At 38.3% G+C, this 13,304-nt stretch overlaps 1 protein-coding gene across 2 annotated transcripts in view; it reads right to left on the bottom strand.

Annotated features, from left to right (window-relative positions):
- csmd3b (CUB and Sushi multiple domains 3b) overlaps nucleotides 1-13,304 on the bottom strand; it is a 493,867-nt gene that overhangs the window by 58,419 nt on the left and 422,144 nt on the right. For both annotated transcript variants that reach the window (XM_088329348.1, XM_088329349.1), the window contains exons 40-45: nucleotides 12,350-12,468; nucleotides 11,795-11,864; nucleotides 8,591-8,707; nucleotides 6,925-7,134; nucleotides 4,541-4,729; nucleotides 3,023-3,200 (exon numbers count right to left, since the gene is read on the bottom strand). In XM_088329348.1, coding sequence (XP_088185474.1) covers nucleotides 3,023-3,200; nucleotides 4,541-4,729; nucleotides 6,925-7,134; nucleotides 8,591-8,707; nucleotides 11,795-11,864; nucleotides 12,350-12,468 — 883 coding nt within the window. The remainder of the gene's footprint in view (nucleotides 1-3,022; nucleotides 3,201-4,540; nucleotides 4,730-6,924; nucleotides 7,135-8,590; nucleotides 8,708-11,794; nucleotides 11,865-12,349; nucleotides 12,469-13,304) is intronic.

The following is a 13,304-nucleotide window of genomic DNA, read 5'->3' as shown; positions in this document are numbered from 1 at the left end:
ATAACTTAATGATAATCCACTATGTCATTAAAGCCTTCATCTGTTTTTCAGGAGAAAAATAATGCGCTTTGATGATATTAATGAGACGAAAAATGGAATGCCTGTTCTAAAGACAACATGTAAACTTGGAAAAATGAACCCCCCACTATAAACTATAAACTCTTATCCGAACCCCTTGTGGGGTGGTGTCAGTATCATCCTCAGACTTGGGTCTTCTACCAGAGGCGTGGGAGTTTGAAGGTTCTGCGCAGTATTTTAGCCGTCTCTAAGGCTGCGCTCTTTCTGGATTGAGGTTTCTGATATTGTTCCTGGGGTTTGTTGGAGCCACTCTTCTAGTTCGGGGGTTACTGCTGCGACTGACCCCACTACCACGGGGTCCACGCTGGCCTTGCACATCTGTTTTTTTATTGTTTTTTAGCTATACATATGGGGACATTTTTCTCGAGATACGAGCAATTCTGAACTTGAACATGATCCAGGAACATATTAATCTTGTAGTTAGAGGTTTCACTCTAGAACATAATAACAAAATATTCATAATTTCTGCATGCAATTCCAATCTAATTTACCCTATGATGCGGCCTCTCAAATTTCAGGCCAATTTGTATTTTTCTGGTGCGCCTTATAGTCCTGAAAATGTGGTACTTTTTATGAAATGAATAATCAGCAACTTCACCGTATGGTTAGATAGCTAACTAGCCCATTAAACTTTTCTCGATTTGATTGGACATCATCGGAAAGTCTCAAGACTCCGTTTTCCAAATTCCACAGTGACAAACACCAAAACTGTCTTATGCTTCTCATATTTTTCTTAATGCTGCCTCTTTTAGAAGACATTTCAAACAGAAAGTCATTTGTCAACCGCCCGGCCCGAAAGTGTGAAACACCCATGGAGCTTGTGTGGTTAAAAATCCCCAAACCGGCACCCTGTGCCCATAAAAGCCATCATCATGTTGTCCCTTCTGACCCTGCTGTTTGAGCAACTCTTGATTGGACTAATTACAAGTAACAAGGTTTAAGGGCAGGGGTACCATCAGAGTCATCTCAGCCGGAGTCCACCGTGCCTACCCAAACGTGGACCCGTAGTGCGAATCGAGCACTCGCCGTGTATTATCGTCCAATTAGCGGGCAAACTCCAGCACCGGCATCTGGATCTGGACCAGGGGTGGGCCGCTGTGAAAACGGCACTTCCCGCCAAGAGACGATTCGAAAGATGTTGCGAGCGTCAGCGGCAGACATGGGACCAAGTCACACATGTGCAAGTCTCAAGTAAGTCTCAAGTCTTCACCTTCAAGTCCCAAGTAAGTCCCAAGTATTTTTTTCTTGGGCAAGTCAAGTCACAAGTCAAGTCCCGAGTCTTAGATTGCCAAGTCCAAGTCAAGTCACAAGTCATAAAAACAGCGACTCGAGTCGACTCGAGTCCAAGTCACTAAGTCTCAAGTCCCCATGTCTGGTCAGCGGCTTTTGATAACTTGTTGGCACGGATGCAATTTCCCAGGGTGAAACTGGCTGACTGCAGAATACAGGATTCTTAAACCTTTTTCATGGACATATTTAAGCACTTTTCAAGGACTTTCAAAGACAATTTTCCAATTCTTCCTTTACCATTCAAAGAGGACATTTTCAGTTTCAGTAAGTTCTTCACATTACATTTTACAACTGGGTTTTCTTCCACTTCTCGAGTGTGTCTCACATGTTGTAAATTCTTAGAAGATGTTTTAAGTTTTTTAGCTTTAAGTTTGAAGCCTAAAAGGTGGCAATATGACAAAAATATTTCGGAGGGCCAATACTTTTGCTGGGCACTGTATGTAACCCTACACAAAAACCCCAGGCAATTCTGGAGAAGATCAATTGTCACACAAATCACGTTTGATGAATATATTGTTCAATTTTTTCCTCCCCTTTGCATTATATGCTACTATCATAATACAAGCTTAATATAACTGTCAAGAAATGAAGTCAAGTCAAAAAATAATCTAATTTCACTCAAGAGTGGTTACAAGGGGGGTGGAGAGAAAAAAAAAGGCGGTAATGGCGAATTTGAAAAATATTTTTCATTTTCACAATTAAACGAATACAGTGGTACCTCTACTTACAAATGTCTCTACACACAAAAGTTTCAGGTAACAAAGTGTCTGAACCGTAAAATATACCCTCTACTCACAAAGACGTTTCAGGATACAAAGAAAAAAATACATTAAAGTATGTGCTGCCATTCGCCACTCCCAGAGTTCGACCTGGCAACCAGTGCGTATGAGGGAATCTCGGCATGTTCCTCGTGTCCAATTGGAATTCTGTAAACAGTCTACTGTATGGAACTGCAGCGGGGCACAATGGACCCCATGAAAGACACACAAAAAAGTGGTTGAGGAGAAAAGAAGAAGAGGAGACTTTTTCTGGCCATCGAAACAAAGCAAGAGATGATAGAAACGTATGAAAACAAACATCGCTGTGCAGGAGCAGTCAAGAAGCGACAAAGGGGAGGATGCAGCCATCATTCCATCAGCCCAAATAAAAGACATTTTGGTAAAATTCCATAAAGTCTCAGAATTTGTGGAAAGGAATTACCAGAAAAAAAGTTTGGACATGTAAGGCTATCGCTTATTTTGATGACGTCTGCCTTGCGCAGAAATCAGATGTCGTTGGATCAGTTTTTCAAAAAAATGCAAGGCAAAAAAAACACTTCTGAGGACCATTAAACGTCGAGGCCATTTAAAGGGTAAATGAATATTTTTTTATGATTTCCTTTATTTTTCGTTTTGTTTTGTTTATTGTGTGGTAATCTAATTTTAATATGTATTTGTTTCATGTTCTGAGGCTCCTTTATGATTTATTAAAAATAAATCATACTGCACTTCTGCAGGGCTTGGAACGGATTGGGACATTAACATTCAAAAGCGGTTTCTTCTTGCAAATGTTGCAGTTTACAGAGCTATACCAAGAACAAATTAAAGTCATAGGTAGAGGTACCACTGTATGTCATATTCTCGACATCCCTAGACACAGCAGATGGACAACCTACCAGACGGTGATGTAGTCATATATGGGCTCTGTGCTCAGTACTGTAAAGTTGATGTAGATTCCGTTTCCAGGCGGGACCCGAACGCTCCACACGCAGTCTTGGAAGTTGGGGTATTCTTCAGGGTGACCAGGCGAGTAAATAGTTCCGTTCAGTGAGGTGATGTTTCCACCGCAAAGAGCTGTCCGGGGCGATAAGAGCAAGCATTACGCAAATGTTAATTTTATGACCGCTGGGTAATATGCTTTGGCAAACTTTTGAAATCACGCAGTGCCTTCAGCCTCATCAAGGATTTTATTTATTTCATTGTTTGCAGCCCCCCGGTGGTGTTTAAGCTGTATTACTAGTGTTGTTTTACCTCCACAGCAGGGAATAATCCACATTAAGGGACACACAGTAAAAACCACAAGTCCTCAAAATTGCCACTCCAACGCTACTTGGATAAAAGTCCTAATAAAATAAGACTATTATAGCTCAGTGGTATGACTCTTCCTCTGCAATTAACTGCAGTTGTATAGCAACACTCATTTTTTACTGCTTTGCCTAATAATTCTTTTTTTTTTTTCAAGCTACAGGTCACACGCGTGCCAACTAATTGCATTTGCCGTTCTCTCCACTTTTATTGCGGCAGTTCTCCATCTCAAACGGTCCCAATAAAAATGGCATTGTCAGGTTTTGAATAGGAACCGCTGTGCATATCGAATAAGCAGCTCTGCAAAGTGAGAAAATGGTAATTGAACGGATATTGATTGCGCTTTCGTCACAGTGTTTTAGGTGGTTAATATTGATTCAATAAGCCATGTTTTGTATCACCCAAAAGCAAAGCGAGGGTAGGGATAGTTTTCATTTGGGATCAAAGTATGTGTACACAGTTAGTTATACTGCAATTTTCGCAGGTTGTTACGTTCCAAAAAATGAAATGAAAAACAGTTATTCATTTATTTATTGAATTCTTTATTTTTTACTGAAGAACAAATCCAATTTATAGGCTTAAGTATTGGTTTAACAAGTAAAAGTGCTGTACGTTAGAAACTTTAAAAGAAAAACTTTGTTAGCGATATAAAACATCTTCCTCTGTTTAGTCAAATAGGATGCAGAACAGAATGCACGATGAAAATCCACAAAGTAGCGAAACAGCTATAGGTAACCCCGATATAGCAAGTAATTAGTATGCTTGGATTGATACAGGGTAGTTATTTAACACCCTTCCCCCGATCTTTAGTTTGATTTTTCTCACAAACCCAAATGTTGATTCATTTTAAAGAGCGCATATTTTAATAATAATTGTTTTTAAACATATTTTTTCAATAGTTTTGAAAAAAAAGTGCAATTTACTTACAAACTCCCAAATTGTGTCATATCATTTAAAACATAGAGAACATTTTCGATTGACTGATTTTGAACCGAAAATGAAACAAACTACGCTTCTCCCAGCCCAGAACGACATTGAATATCAACACCATCTTTTACAAACAGGAAGGTTATCACCGGGGCCACGATGCCATTTTAGTTTTTTCTTACCTTCACATCGAGGTAATGGGTGGTTCCAGTTGCGGCTGATCCCATGCAAGCATGTCAAGGAAGCGTCCCCGATAAGCGAATAGCCTGGGAGGCACTCAAAAGACACAGTCATCCCTACGCTGAAGTCGGTACCGATCACGATGCCGTTCCGGAACGGCCGGGGGTCCGGGCAACTCTGGAGCTGGTAGGCTGTGGAAAGATCAGTCAGTGGAAGCACATTTGGTAAAATGACAAAAAACAAAAAATACATGAATTGCCATTATGAATTTAAATGGTAGGCGCTACAGGTCCCTTAAAACAAGGACAAAGAGGCTCAAGATGATTTCTTCGCCAGGGCCATCGCACACCCGAACAATTGTGAAAAAGATACATCTTGTGACTTATTTGAGAATTTCAGATGCTGCTAAATGTTATTGCACTTCTTATAAATGAATTATTGTTACGATGCACTATTTTCATTGCACATTATTATGTCCTTAGCCAGTCTTTTAGCACTATGTTGAAAAAGGTTTTTCTTTTTGAAAGGTCTTTTATTTTGTAAACGTTAACACGTGTTTACCCTGGAGTGCCATGTCTAGTCTTGTTGCATTCAATATTTTACTATGTTGTTATCAACGACAAAAATTAACCAGATTGTACGTCTTATACCAACAAAATAAAACTTGTCCTTGAAATATTACCTATTATATTATTAATAATAAAATCTTAATAATAGAAAACTACCTTATATTTCAAATCTGCTCATTGTTAGGAGTACTCACCTCATCTTATGAGGAAAGTCTAAAAATAAAATAATTCGAACAAATCATGTTCATTGAGCAGATAATAAAGTATTACAGTATTAGACGCAAAGTTACAGGGATGTAATGTGGAAAAAGTAGTGTCAGTACTATCACTGACCAGTCAATAATTGGTTACTTACGATGGATATTGGTGTGTAAAAAGTAATATTTGACATCCCCATTTGAGATCAGTGAAATGAAATTAAATGAAAAAAAGTTTGATAGGAGTTCAGAAGAGAAATTAAGTGAAAATGTGGCCTTAGTGTGACTCATTCATAAAATAAAACAATATCACGAAGAAAAATTCAAGTTGCTGGCCATTAATTTGTGCTTCTAAGCACACCATTACAAGGTTGGCAATCACATCTTTTCGACACAATAATTTTCACATCAATGAAGAGAAGCTTCAACACATTTAATCTGTGCACATTTGAAAGTTGTATGAAAAAAAACTAATCACTACAGACCCAGAGAATGAACACAAAACTCTTCATTAAATGTCCCCCCCGATGTGGATCGTTACGTGCGTAATTTCCAGGGAAGCTCAATAAAAGTCACAACCTGTTTTTATTTTCAATCAGCGGAATGAAAATATTTGTAATTTTGTCGTCAATGAAGTAGTTTCAACTTAATGAGTGTGACGCAAAGTCGGCCGGTATGCCTTAAAAAAAATGATAATAAGTGCTAACCTAGCGACAAAAACATTCTTAAAGGTGGGGTACATCGTTTGAAGTGTTTTTACAAAGATTTAGGAAGAATATTTTGTTTTATTAAGTATGTGTTAACAATGTCCAACTCCGTTCAAACGGCCTTCAGACATTTTTTCCCACCGCACCTATCTACTTTTATCTTACATTTACCACCGCTGTTCTGGGACTCATAACATATTAGGAAGCAGGGAAGCCAATTTTCCAATCCCTCAAGAACCATCAAAAGAAGAACTCTGATGCGAACCATGTATTTTGCAGAGCCACAAATGTATCTGCGATTTATATATGCGATTTTAAATCTGGCGTGTGGATCCTCAGATCTTGAGTTAAATCACAGATATATTTGTTTTTGAGACAAATCCCTTCCCATAAAGGTGTTGGGTAAAAATTACAGTACAGTAATACATAGCTTAAATTTTCAGATGAAGGAAAATTTTCCACTGGGAAACGCTACTTTCTTTTTTGGCATGACCCATAGTAAATGTCGATACTTGAAAAGTAATCCTTGCACTAAAACACATTTTATAGTGCCCTCTTTAGGTTTAGCATGCACCGGCCCTCTTGGGTGCGACACGTAGGGGTGATGACGCTTCAGAGAACAATGCCGTAGAAACTAATGTCAGCTGCCGTTAATCACGAGGAAAGAAGAAATGCAATGGAAAAGTGAGGACACCAGAGGGAAGTGTCAGCGTCATTTTAAAACAGGTCTTTTCTTTCGTGAAACATGGATATAATTCCAAGCGTTTACAAGCGCTTTCGTAAAATTTGAGCTCTTTTCAATCTTTGAAAACACAACATTACAATGCAAGCATTTTCAAAGATTTCAAGCACCTGTACAAACCCTGTCAGTAACATCCCTAACAATGACTCTGAGTCAAGGTGAGGTTTTTACCCTGAAAGGTGATGTGGAAGCCGGGCTTGTTCTGTGAGTAGTCGCTGTGGAAAAAGAAACTGGTCTGGTGTGTGGTACTGAAGAGTGCCTTGGGGACCAGCGGCCCGCTGAAGCGGTCGATGACCGCGCCCGTCTCCTGGCTGCCGCTGCGGATTTCTAGGTAGTCATGGATAGCTTCCGTGGAAAAGTTCATGAATTGCAGGTGGATTCCTACCAAATGCAATAAAAAATTAGATTTAATAAGAAACAATGGGAGTATACATTCAAAATCTTATTCTGATTTTTGGGGTGTCGGTAAACTGGGGGGAATGCAATCACGTTTCAAACGGTAAAGTAAAGTAACTGGCGCTGCAACTAACGATTATTTTGATAATCAATGCATTTTTAATTTTTAAATATATATGCGACTGGCTGGCAAGTGTTTATGGTGACCCCTGCCTACCCCCCGAAGACAGCTGGGATGAGCTCCAGCACCCCCATGACCCTACTGAGGATAATGTATATTCAAATATTGAAGTTTTGGACAGATAGAAAAATAGTACACAAAACAGAATATTTGACAATATAAAACAATGAAAATATTTTTTGTCAAATACAATAAATGAAAATACAAATGTATCCTATACATCTGCAAATGTGTAAGATACTCTTATCCAACCACTTATCAATAAAATCATATTACATTTAGACTTAACATACAAAACAAAAACGAAGAAAGAGCAATACATTACATTTGTACCCACCATAAAATATAAAAAAACGAGCCCACTAAATGTCAAAAGAATGTAGATTTTTAGTTAAATGGTTGAATATGATAAACATTTCGAATATGGAAATGATATACGCTAGACCTAATGGGTCAATATGTAGTATTTAGTGCCTCCTAGTGGTACGAAAACAAAAAGTAGGCAAAATACATGAATTATCATACCAGTTGTAATTTTTTATTAAAAAAAATCATACGTCAAGAAATGTATTTTACATCGTGGAATCCGTACTAGAGTAACCAACATTTTTATCTGCGTGTTGTTGCTTGCTGTGGCACTGGTTTTCGTTCGCAGTAGACGGCATTGCCATCTAGTGGTCAAATATTACACAATGGGGCTTAAAAATCTGCCCCTTGTGTTTGGGTAAACATGCCATCATCATTATTTTTACTTCAAATATTTTATTAAATGATTTTTCTTTGTATTTCTGCATTTTCTGTTCCCTTGAAAATGGTTAATTTTGTAGTCTTTGGCGGTTTCATGTTAATGTTGCTTGTAACGGCGCAATGTTCAACAAAAATTATCTCATCTCATCTCATTAGCCGTACCGCTTATCCTCATTAGGGTCGCGGGGGGCCTGGAGCCCATCCCAGCCATCTCCGGAGATGTTTGATTCTGTTACAAAAACGACCTCTGCCGGATTAAAGTGGTACTACATCTCAACAACATTACAATGAGACTGATTTAACTTGCACTGATTTAACGCGCTTAGGTGCTTATAAATCAGGCGACACGACAAATCGATGAAGTGATTAGTTGCCAACACTTTCAATAGTGGATTGTAATCAGTTTTATCGATTCGTTAGTGCAGCCCTAGAAGAAACCAGTAAATTTAGCTACTTACTTTTTATACGGTATTTAAACACATCAAATCAAAATGTGAATCATGCCTTCCTTACCAAAGCCGACAGGTAAATTGACGGTCCAAGTGCAGTCTAATCCGCTGGGGTAGTTTCCAGGGTAACCGGGACTCAAAATCACACCACTGACGTCCGCCAGAGTCCCACCGCACTGAGCTGCACAAGCACAAAACCAATTCAAAATAAATCCACCAACCAACCTTTTGAGTTTCTTTTGTGCTGGCATGCTTTTTTTGAACAGCAATCGGTCTTTAATAGATTCCCCGTCACACTCGCGCAAAATAAAAACGCGGCACAGCGCAATATCCTATTAATTTGCAGCGCAAGGTCAAAGATAAACATCCAATTTAGATGCATCAGTGGCAGCTCATGGGCAATCACGTTGACCAAGAGCACTTATTTCCCCCCACAGCTTTTAATATTCACTCACACTGAGAGCTAATCATGGCCGACGTTGCGCCGCTCACCGCTGCTGCTTGCATTATTCAAGAGCTCAAAACGGACATCCGCGAGACGCTAACAGCGAGCATGCTAACAACCGTCTTGGAATGATGATGATAATTGAGAAACATCTTGTGGGATGCTGGGAGCACAGCAGCGGAAAGGAAAAACACACAGGGAGTAATCAAGACAACCCAGAAGATCATTGGCTACGATACCGCAGCAGAGCCGCCACCATTATACATCTCTTTTACGTAAGTATACATGTTAAACCGAGGTAACGAAGTGAAGAGAGGGTTGAACCTATCAGAATACGTTATGCAAATCAGTGTAAAATAGTGTGATGATTAAATAGTCATGTTTCTTTCAAGTCAAGTCACGTTTATTTGTGACGCCCTTAATCACAAAAAGTCTCAAAGGGCTGCACAGAACACAGATTATTGCAAACTGCAGACTACACCATCCCCTGATCTAAAACCTACATGAGGGCAAGAAAAAACTCAAAACCTCAGCATGAGGTAAATGAAGTAAGCTTGAGAAGGGACCGCACATGGGATAAGCTCTAAAGCCTTTTCGTTTGTCACCTGGTAGTTAGGTGTTGACAGCGATCCATGTTCGATACCCATCGCGAATTATGTTTTGTGATTTTAATCAGCGATACTCCTCAACTAAATAATCATTGCACCATTTATTATAAGTGTATAAATAGCAGTTATACACGATCACGGTATTCATGCGCTTTATAGTCTGTTGAGCCTTACGTATGATAAATATATGAAAAAAGACTATCTGTTAACGTGTGGCTTAAAATACGGTGCCCCTTATAGTGCAAAAAGTACAGTATAAAAATAATTGATACCATCTATAAACAATATATACCCTAATTCAAGATTGTAAACAAACGCAAAAGATTTAAAATTCCAACTTTCAATAAGTTACGGTATTTTCACGCCAATAAGGCACACCTTGTTAAAAGGCACACTCTCCATAGCTGGTTTTATATCTGTATTAATCAACTCATACGGTGATTTGGGTGAGAGGACTACGCGAGCGCCTTACAACAACATGGACAAGCATACAAGTGTGCGTATTTAAAAAAAAAAGAAACAGGAGCAAAACAAAGTTTGGTTACTTTAGGTATGTATAACAAAGTAATACACATGGATGGAAACATGTTCGATTTTCAGCTTCCTTCAACTTGCGAACCTTCGATTCCTTCATTATAATCGTTTCGCGGTGGCTGCTCGGTTTCCATATTCTACCGCGGAGCGTGGACATCAACACACAACAGGAATTCAATGGAGGGAAAGTAAGGTTTTGGATTGAATTCATATTTGGGGGTACAACTCCTTTCAGCCTCCGGTAGCAAAATAACTTTCAAATTGCTAGGTATGCTACGGCGTTAGCCTCTATGAGCACTTCCGCTAACAATGCATTGCATGTGATGTCGGGCGTCTTCCTCCACTTAAGCGGGATATGATGGCAATCAAACAAGAGACGCTTAAAAGTCACAGGACATGCATAGAAGTCCAACTTAGTTGGTAATGTGAACAATCTTATAAAAACATGGGATTTAACACAAAGATGTTGTAAGGCTTGACTCGGCCAAGGCTCAAACCTGTGACCTCTCACTCTCGGGGGCGGGCTCCCAAACCCAAGGCCACTGAGCTAGTCTCTGTCGCTCTGCATGAAAGACAGGGCGCCCTACATTTTAAAGAAAATCTGAAAATTGTGTGCGCCTTATAGGCATGAAAATACAATATGTATTAAAAGGGCAAATCGGAGTTTGAAAATGGCATTTAAATACTGTATAGTATACCTTTATTTATCGCATGACTTGATTAGGATTAAAGTACAGTGGGACCTCGGTTATCGCGGTTAATGGGGAACAAAACCACCCGCGAAAAGTGAAAATCTGCGAAGTAGCAGCGCCCCTTCAAAAAAAAGAAAAAAAAAATATATTTTTTTTTTATTATTAGTATTTTTTTTTAGACCCGGTTAATGGGGACCAAAACCACCCGTGAAAAGTGAAAATCTGCGAAGTAGCGACGCCCCTTCAAAAATGCTTAAAAAAAATAAAATTAAATAATACATGTATTTTTTTTTAAATTATTTTATTTAATTATCATTATTTTTTTAGGCCCGCAAAGCTCTGACCCGCGAACGTCGAACCGCAAACTAGCGAGGTCCCACTGTACAAGTGTTGTGTCAAGTGTTGTGTCATAGTTTTAATAGTTTGGGTGCTATCTGCTGGACACTTGCAGGATTAGCAGGTTTGATGTGCTGTTTTTATATTGTCTAAGAAAACTTTCGACCTAAAGAGATTTTGTGTATTATTTATCACCTCGTAGTGGTGAACAAATTGCTGCGGTAGGCCAAAACCAATTATAACTAATATTGTATTTTTAATAAGACACACAAAATGGTGATTACTTTCTGGCTGCCGCTGTGAGTCAAAAGGCAGGTTCATATCTAAAGAGCAGGATGACGCTATAAACAAAAAACAAACAAACACAAATAAAACCAACAGCAAACAGATAATAAAGGTGTTGTATGAGTCAGATCAGGAGGGTCCTTCTGATTTTAATAACCAAGAAAAAAAGTACTATCTGTTTCATATTGTAGAGCCAACCCATACCCAAAATTAAACTGCCTGGAGAAGGATGGGCGCCACCAGGCTGTACCTGCCCAAGACACCCCACAGGAAGTGGTGCCCCTACGACACTGGCGGTTAGGGGATCCATGAACCGTGAACTGTATATTAGTAGACACTTGAGATGCTTGCGGTAATGTGATACCTACCAAGGCATAGAGGCACTGGGTAGTTCCATCTTCGGACTGGTCCGGGCATGCAGGTTATGTGGGCGTTTCCCTAAAATGATTACATAAAAAAACAAAAAGAAAAAAAGAAAGCATATCCAACAAAATTAGGGACATTTTAACATCTGGTCTCCCCCGCAGAGACAAGTTGCATATATTTAATATTCATCTCGGCCATGTAGGATGATGTTTCCCTCTGATTCACTGTTTTAAGTACTTTTTGCTTTGTGCAGCCGGGGATTAATAAAGCAGAGGATGAGCTGAGACACTTTAAACGTTTTTCTTTTTTTTCTTTTCTTTTAATACAGATTTTTAATGCGCTCTCTTTTTCTTCAGTAATAAGCGTGCGGTCTCACCTGGAGAGAATCACCTTAGAGGAGCGCACAAATGCACCGCCAACAATAAATCGACTTGTCTTGTAAAAGTAGCCGAAATAAAAGGTTGATGTCTTTGTTTTACGTGAATAAAGCTCTTATTTTACAAGAATAAATTCAAAAGGTTCTAGGAAGAAATTGAAAAAGGTCTGTGCAGGCTTACCTGAAGAGAGTAGCCTTGTTCGCAGGAGAACTGTACCACGTCGCCCACCATAAAACGATCTCCTTGTCTTAGGCCGTAGTTTGGGGTCTGGGGCTCCGGGCAGGACTCAAGACCGATAGCTGAAAGAAGAAAAGTTGGTGTAATTTTTCATTTGAAATCTTTCGTAATCTTTTTGTCGTTGCCAAATTAAACTGTGAAAAAAATACAAATAATTTAGAACAAAACAGTGAAAAAAACAAAAAACAACATATATCATACATATAGGAATATATATATATATATATATATATATATATATATATATATATATATATATATATATATATATATATATATATATATATATATATATATATATATATATATATATATATATATATATACTATATATATATATATATATATATATATATATATATATATATACTGTATATATATATATATATATATATATATATATATATATATATATATATATATATATATATATATATATATATATATATATATATATATATATATATATATACATCGCTTCAGCTAAATGTTAATGCATTTATTTTGTTTGCACTATTGTTACAATGCACTATCAATCTTCATTGCGTTACTATTATTACATTTGCCTATTGATGTGGATAGTCCTTCAACCTATTTTCTCTTCAAAGTATTTTACAAAGTCTAATCTTGATGCTTACAATATTTTACAACCATGATATTCATGAAAATAAAGACAATTCCCGGCTCCTCCGTGTTGTATGTCGAAGTGTCCTTGGGCAAGACACTGAATCCCTAATGCCCCCAATAAGCAGGTGGGCGCCTTGCATGGCTGCATGGCCGCTACTGGTGTGTCTGTGAATGGGTAAGTGTGAAGCACATTGTAAAGCGCTTTCTGAGGTCTTCATTGACTTGAAAAGCGCTATATAAATGCAGACCATTTACCATTTACAATTCTAAT

The sequence above is a fragment of the Urocampus carinirostris genome, chromosome 2 (assembly GCF_059441175.1).
Source record: "Urocampus carinirostris isolate Australia breed hairy pipefish chromosome 2, RoL_Ucar_1.0, whole genome shotgun sequence".
NCBI lineage: Eukaryota > Metazoa > Chordata > Actinopteri > Syngnathiformes > Syngnathidae > Urocampus > Urocampus carinirostris.
The sequence above is the reverse complement of the archived record's forward strand: the minus strand, read 5'-3'. Positions and strand labels throughout refer to the sequence as shown.